At 30.8% G+C, this 8291-nt stretch overlaps 1 protein-coding gene across 1 annotated transcript; it reads left to right on the top strand.

Annotated features, from left to right (window-relative positions):
- Positions 1 to 3699: 3699 nt before the first annotated feature.
- On the top strand, positions 3700 to 7966 carry LOC148629258 (uncharacterized). The gene is made up of 2 exons (XM_088547065.1): positions 3700 to 3941; positions 5468 to 7966. The coding sequence occupies exon 2, from the start codon at positions 5503 to 5505 to the stop codon at positions 7120 to 7122; it is 1620 nt and encodes a 539-aa protein (XP_088403191.1). The 5' UTR covers positions 3700 to 3941; positions 5468 to 5502; the 3' UTR covers positions 7123 to 7966.
- Positions 7967 to 8291: the final 325 nt, after the last annotated feature.

Genomic DNA, 8291 nt, shown 5'->3' with positions numbered 1-8291 from the left:
CCAAATCATCTCAAATCAAGAACTATAGCTCTAAGTATCAATTTAATACATAATCTCTTTATTTTTATCTAGAAAGCTCAACAATCGATTGTCAAACTAAGACTAATAGAAATAAAAGTGAATTCGGTTAGTTTTCGACATGAATGAATTACCTCCTGCCGTTTGCTACTTAGGTGGCAAGCAGTGGATAAAACATGGTGTGGAAAAATCCACCATTTTTTTTTAAAGTTTAACATGATTATTTGCACCATCGGAATCAAGAAAAAAGACAAGATTTTCCATTTCATTTTGGTAAATTGAGTTATAATTTCATTGAAATGCACTAAAATGAACTTTTCAAGGGCAGATAACTCCGTCAAAATCTTGTAGTAATTTTTTTTCACAATCTATTGAAAATTTCTCAGCAAAAGCAGAGATCAAATAACGGTTTGTCAAAAATAGAAATCATACTTGAGTGAAGTTATAGTCTCTGATCGGTGGTTTTTTGACATGCATGTTTGTAATTTTCACCCATATTGCCTGATTCCTACAAAAGCGTACACATAAGTACTGATTGTTTTCTTTTTTAAACTTATTCAATTAACTTCCTTTTACTTAAAATGACGGAAATATTACAAATGAACAAGGCACTGATGTCAAATAAATTGAAAAAAAGTAGTTAGTAGTTATTAACTATTCTTAAATTACATTTTTTTCTGACATGATAAATAGGTATGTTACAGATGTTTGCAAGGTATGGTACAGATTGATAATGGTCAATATTGGTACTTTATACTAGATTAAACTAACACTATATCACGCGATCAAATACAGTTTTATTTCTTTCATAATGAAAGTACATGCAGATCATAATATGAAGTTTTTTTTTTAATTCAAACGCAACGCAAACCTGAAATAGTCTTGTTTCTAGTACTATAAAACTATAACCATATAATCCACAATCGTTATTCAATTACTTGACGATTAAGTTAATTTAATGATGTAAGAAAGGATGCCATATATTATTACACATGTTACCTTCTTGAAAAAAAATGCCAAAAAAATAACATTTGAATCCTCGCAAATGATAAATAGACTTTATTACTCCCAAAACTGAAAAGAATATTTTTAATACTTAATCAGCATTTAACATGTTGTTATGTTTTGAATGTGGCTGATTGTTAGTCCAAAAAGTGTAAAAATAGACACTCTAACATTGGGAAAATTAATAAATATGTCACCAAGAGAAGTCTTATTTCCATTAATTCTTTCTAGATGACTTATTTATTTCTGTTTCAATTAGCATTTTGAGCTTTTTCGTGATAGAGAACCTTTCATGTTGCTTAATTTATTGGTATAATATTGTCAATTTTATTTGGTAATAGAACAACAAAATGTGAGATAAATTCCCAAGTTGTTTGTGGTGAATACGTATTCACATTTGTCATACAGACTTTGAATAAAAAACATTAATTCAATCAAACCTACATGCTTATTTGTTCGAAGTGGAACAATGCAGGTGGCAATATTACCAGTATTATAAAGAATTGATTGTTTGAATAGCTCTTTTCTTATATTTGTGACATTGTACAATGAAAAAAAGCATTCAGTGTACAGTTCTTCATAACAAATAGAAACTTTTTTCTATCAGTCGACCAACGAACCCAAACATCAAAACATCCATTAACACTTTAATAAACTCTTTATGAGTAAACTTTTACGTATTATTACATGTAATGAAAATCGTTGTTATTTATTTATTAGAGGTATTTTGTTTCATCTCTTAATGTGACTTTAATTCGTGTTACCATCTACAACACTGAAATGTAAACTTCCCAACAGTGTTAAAACTGGAGGCGGTGTTGCTATAGATGTCATAATGGTACGAGTTCGAGTCATGTTGAGGGAACGACCAAAAATGCACCATGATTCGATGGAGCACTGTAGCGAATACAGTCGCATTTGTATAAATATATATGTATATACTAGTATATAAATGAGTAACTATGGATTTTTGCAAATATCGAAAGAGTCGTTTGTGTTTACTTAAAAGCAAAGATGCCGCGACCGATTATTGAAAAAAAGTTTTTAACTAACTCTTTAGCAAATGTTTATTATTTTCCAGCATTACACAAATGTCAAAGTTGTAATATTATAGAACTTTCATCGATTTGAATTTTAAAATACGAATAAAATTTAAATATTTCGAAGAAACAACTTTTTCTTAGGGGTGTTTTGCATATATAAACATTGATAATCAATTTATGACTATCGTAAAGATTTTTTTTCTGTTTATGTAATATTCAAATTATTTCTTAATACTTAACGTTAAACCATTATGATTGATGACTTACTATGTTATTTATTCTATGAAAGCGTCATAATATTAAACTCAAATCTGAGAATTTAAACGTATGGTATGCATATTATTCAATCCGGAATTAGATTTTAATTCACCAATCAAAAACAATAGATAAATGCAAAGTTTACTGGGTTCATAAAGTGTAGTGTAAAGATAATTGGGAGAGCAATGGAATAAGCTACCAAGATGATAAACACATATGACTGGAAATCTCCATACACAGGAGACGAAGAACACAAAAAAAACCGTTTAAGAACACATTCACACTTAGAATTTGATTATTAAGAGTTACTGTTCTTTCATCTTGCCTATAAATACTGCGAATCTTGTTAATTAATTATTTTTTTTTCAAATTAAATGCACTTTCAGTGTGTTTGAAGTGATTTTCTAACTCGTATTACTCATATTAAAGTTTAAAATTCAATAAAAAATAGTTACAATCAAATAGCACTGAAAACTTTCTTCTATTTTCTATTTACGACCATAAAATAGAGTTTGACATCTGAACACAATACATTTTTTATTAATAAGAGGGAACATTACAGTTGAATAATGAAGTACATTATGGAGGTATTTAAAAATTGACTTGTGGCAATTTTAGTCGTAAATCCGCAAAAAAGGGTAAATTGTTACATTTTATCTATAAATACAAATTTTGCTAGCAAGACCTTACATATCAGCTCAAGAAATTTGCAGTTCTTCTAAATGGAGGAAATCAAATCTTTTCAGAATATATTCTGCTTTTAATCTTTTATAAAGGACGGTTTAATATTTCCTTTTCAATTTCGAACTTATGATTTGGGTTCATACACAAGCACTTCTTGGAATATTTAACGATTTTTTTTAATGCAAAACATGAATATCATGCAATAAATAATATGATTGTTTTATGAATTGACAAAACTGTTTACGATATTTGAATTTCAATTACTATCAATCATATGTACTCCTACATACTGACGAAAAGAAATGTTTTAATGTTTAGATTGAGAAAGATTTGTTAGAAAAAAATTACAGAGAATATTTCAATTACTCCTAATTAAATGATATATATATGAATTACTAAGCTAATCACGAACGTGCCAATAATTGCACTGCTCAAACACAGTCTGATATATCATTTTGCTGCTTACTCATTATTTTTTTTATATATATAACTATGTAGTCTTGAAGCTTTGCTTTTCTTTTATATTAAACTGATATCTACTCTTTATTCTTGTACTATTGTGACAATTCTAACAATGCTCCAAAAGAATATTTAATACAGGACAACCTTGGCGCACACATTCTTTTTATTACATTGTCATGGTACAAATTATCACTTAGATCTAGATGTGCAGATTGGAATGTATTTACATTAAAAATGACCGAACCCTTCATATTTGTACCTTGTAATTCACTGAAGACATCAACTTCCTGTCCCCAGAACGAGGTTGTACCTGGACAGGCGATGTTGTGGCAAATATATTTTATTTGGAAACCACACCATACCTTGTGACTTGAAATTGGGAATAATATGTTAACTTATTTACTTTGATTTTTTGATTGCTATTGGTTACATTTTTATATAGAATGCAACTTGCGTGAATGAATTCTAAAGGTAAGAATCTTTTTAAAATGTTTGTACAAAAATATAGAATGAAATATTTATGTTTATTTAATTATGTATTAAGAAGGTACTTTTTTAGTCTATTTTAAAGGTTAAAATTAAGGCCTTTCACATTGAATAGGCTCTTTCGGTTAAATTTGTTTTGTTTTCCTCTTCTCTTTTCTCTCTATTACTGAAATGTATTTTTGGTGTGCAAGTATCAAGCGACATGTTCATTTTGACTTATTTATTGTTGTATTTCACATGATGTGACAACATCTAGTCAATCAAATGTCAGATGTAAATAGAATTGTCCTATCTTGTGTATATTACCGATGGCTTTAAACTATATTATCTTAATTTGATTTTATTATACTTTGTGTCATCATTGTACTTTTTAGTTTTCGGTTTATTCAAATATCAATATTGTAATGTTTTTTACCATGAATTTTCGAATCATCTGTTCTGAATAATCCTATATACATCATGGCGTAATAAATGTAAAGTCAGCTTGTCTCTGTTCGTATTCTAAAAATAAGGTAAATTAATGTTAGAGGTCATATCTAATACATCATGAAACAAACTTCAGTTTAAAATGATAAGTCGGTCTCGGCATATATCTGTCAGGACATTTTAACTTATTAGGCGTTGGTCAAAGGAAAATTAATTATGCTTTGCATTTCCTCCTGTTAACGCATTGTTATGCACATCTACACTAACGCTGTCAGGTTTTCTATAATTTCGTCTATGTGAAAGTAAACAAAAGAATTTTAAACAGTATGCGACATATTTGTTCTTTGAACGTTGGTGTCATAGGTCATTACTATATGGGTTGAAGACAAGGCCGTATTTGATGTTTAGATGACAGTTAATGTTTTTTTGATTTCCCATATGTGGCATTCCACACATTCACAAAACAAACACCTACATTTATTCTTCTTATTTTTGGATTGAATGGCCATTGTGCGTTTGTGTATGTCACATTTAAATGCATTGAGAATCGGGAATTATTTTAGTCATGATGTATTAAAAAAACGCCTTGTCTTATGAGGAATTCATTTTTCTTTTGAATAATATAAGAGTATGTAAGAGTATGTCTTTCATTTTTATATGCTTTAGTAAGTTAAATTTTGGTATTCCAGTAATTTTAAGGTAAGTTCTTGTTTAAACAATTATGCTATTGACACTTAAAAGAATAAAGAGATATGAAATTTTACAATATTTGAACGTAATCATGCACTGATAAAATAATCTCACTTTTTTTTTAAGTTCAATGCCTTGATTTTCGACGGCGAATGGTCTTTAAAATAATTTTTGCGTTATCTTTCAATCTGAATGAAAGATTAATTGATGACCCCAATATAATGTAGTATATCATTTATAAGGTATTAATTACCTGATTGTTCGAGACAGAAAATAAGCCTACACTGATTGACAGACAGTAGACTAAATTCATGTAGTTATGTCAAATGTGAATATAATTATACCACGTGGTACCTTCTATATTACCTTTAATGTTTGTTACCGGTGTATTTCAGAGAGGAGCTACCGTTAAACAGAGATCAAGTTTACAATGAGAAACAATATTGTTGTGATTTTTGTGATTGTTTCGTGTACAATTATTACATCCCTTCCAATAAAAAAGGATGGAGAGCAGGCTGAAGGATGTCCAGCAGACTATTGCTCTATATTTGAAGGCATTTGTCAAAACGGGGGTACTTGTATAAGTAAAGGATGCAAAGGCGAATGTGTGTGCGCCAAAGGCTATTTTGGTGTAAATTGTGATGTCACGGAACCGCCTATTACGTCTACGCCGGCCCCTACTCCAAAAGCAGAAACGCCAAAGCCGGAGAAGAAGAATAACAATAAATCACGTGATTTTTCCTTGATTCTCTCCTTATTTCGTATGGTATCTGGGCCTAGGCCAGGAGATAACAATATAGATGACCACAGAGAGTCTAAAAAGGATAACATTCCACTATCAATAAATAAAAACGACAATCATGAGATTAGAAGGGAAAATGTTCGAAAATTAAAGAACAATAAGTCAGAAAAGGACACAAAATCAGAAAGCAGAGATAGTTATCCATCTAGACCCGATGTTCCAAGTATTGAACGGAATATAAAGAAATCAGATAGTGACACGAATAAAGATTCCATTGGCAGGAAAATCGAACGTCGTTTAAATTCAAATATGCCTATGATCTCATCTCCAGATAGAATCCCCGTTAAAATATCAACAAAACATTTGGATTCTGCAATGTCAAGAAGAAGACCAAAAGATGAAGTGTCGGCAGATTTAGAAGCTACCCGTAGCACAATTATCAAAAGAGAACAACACATCAAGCCGAAAGGGAAAAGCAAAGAATTAGAAAAGACACCATTAAATATCCCGACAATAAAACCTGTGCAGCATGAAAAGAAAATACCAGACAGCAAGAATATCGTAAACCCAATAGTTTTTAGTGGTAAAACGAAAAACATAGAACACATGTTTCAAGCTTCGCGATCCGAACTTCAAACAATAACTGAAAAGACAACGATAAAAACCAATACGAAGCTTAAACAACTTACAACGACAACACCACCTGTTGATGTTTCTTTACATATTGGTAAGGCAGGACATAAGGTTCTAAGCTCAACAACTCTATCAAACTTATACTTGACCCATACCTTACTAAGTAAATCAAGGATATTTATTTCGAACATTAAGAACAGAGAACCGCATGGAAATACAGCTTCGGTCTTAAGTAGTGGTCGTGACATTGCCAAACAACCGTCACAGATTAATGGCGCAAAAATATCAATCCCGGATTTAACAAAAGGTAACAAATCGGTGAAAATTGCCAAAGGTGAAATAGAAATGGCCGCAAAGAGACTGGTTAGAAAAGGAAAAGTTGTGGTAACAAGCATGTCAGAAAAAACAACTGAAGCCAACAAATCAGGACTCACATTTGGACCAACTGTCGTCACCATGACGTCAAAACCATCCGAATACAGCAGAAAAACATTATCTACCAAGGAGAACTTGCCACAAAATGGACCAACCGCCGATTCAGACAAGATTGATAACTCTCGTTTACCTTTAAATAACAATGAAGCTTTATATTCATCTAGTTTACGTAATGGTAATGCGAATAGTGATTCTACGGACATTCAAAGCCAAGCTCGAACAAAGATGAAGGTTGTTTAACAAGTATGTGTTGTGAGAGTTAGATGGATCTTTGAAATCGTTAAAATAACTGGTTCTCTAAAAACCAGAAGAATACTGTTACATGTAATCTGTGATATAATTTAATGACAAATGTGACGGAAATTATTTAGTATGCAAGTAAACAACGGTCATTTATCTTTTGTATGTCTAGCGGGTCTAGAGTGTATTGATAAATGCCTTCCTTTCCTTGTATAACTGTTTTCTTCTTTTTTCTTGTGAATCCAAAAATATTGTGCAATTATTTTTCTCGCATGGTATTTGTTGTGTATAAATGTTATGCATCCATGTACGTTAACGGTTTTCTGTAACCAATATGACCGCCGCGTTAACATTGTCTGATTTGCTTTTCATTCAAACCTATGAATATGCTCATTTCAATTTCGTGTTAACAAAACAAACCCACAAGGGTTTAAGCTATAATCTCAAAGTATAGTATCTATGTAAACTGATTAAGCCAGAAAAAGTCATGAAAATATATTCAAGTAAGCAATCGTTTTCTCTTAAATTCAATTTTCCCACATAGAAATTATATCCAAATTCTTATTTCAATAAATCTTGACAGTTGAGAAGTAAATGCTATTTGTGTACCTGAACAGGAAAAGATGTCACATTTCACGAATAAATGATACTGTTCTCACAATCCCTTTGCTAACAAAAGAGTGGTTTAGGTATGTTTGAACATTTGCCCCGCATCCATTTAGTTGCATATTTGTGGTGAATTGCAGTTTTGTTTGTAGGTAAAACTGAGTGCTACATAGTTGTACATTTTGTTATAGATATTGTTGCTGGCAGCAGTATTCAATAAACTTTGTTGACATTGTATTTAAAAGTTAGTTTGTCTTTTTTTTTTCGGAAAAAATATATTTATGTTGCATCACACGTCTGAGTTCATGAGTAAGAAGGGTTATGGGGTAAATACAAAAAAATATATTATTCAATAACAGATTTAACAGTTAATAATCTATTGGCATAGAACTATATTAAAGTGTACAATAAATGAGAGGAAAACTATAACAAGAGAATTATACTTTGTAATACAATCTAATATTAGCTGCGACTAAACAGCATGGACTAACCAAACTGCATTTCAGCTAAAAAATTCTGACTTTTTCAAAAGTCATAGAACAAAATGGACAGCCACAATCGGG

This window comes from Perna viridis, chromosome 1 (genome assembly GCF_037379345.1).
Source record: "Perna viridis isolate PV_CMFRI_1.1 ecotype Kerala chromosome 1, ASM3737934v1, whole genome shotgun sequence".
In the NCBI taxonomy this organism is placed as follows: domain Eukaryota; kingdom Metazoa; phylum Mollusca; class Bivalvia; order Mytilida; family Mytilidae; genus Perna; species Perna viridis.
This window is presented reverse-complemented; position numbering and strand designations above follow the sequence as displayed.

Bases quoted from the DNA above. Each gene is read 5' to 3' on its own strand.
- LOC148629258 (XM_088547065.1), top strand. From the start codon at position 5,503: ATGAGAAACAATATTGTTGTGATTTTTGTGATTGTTTCGTGTACAATT.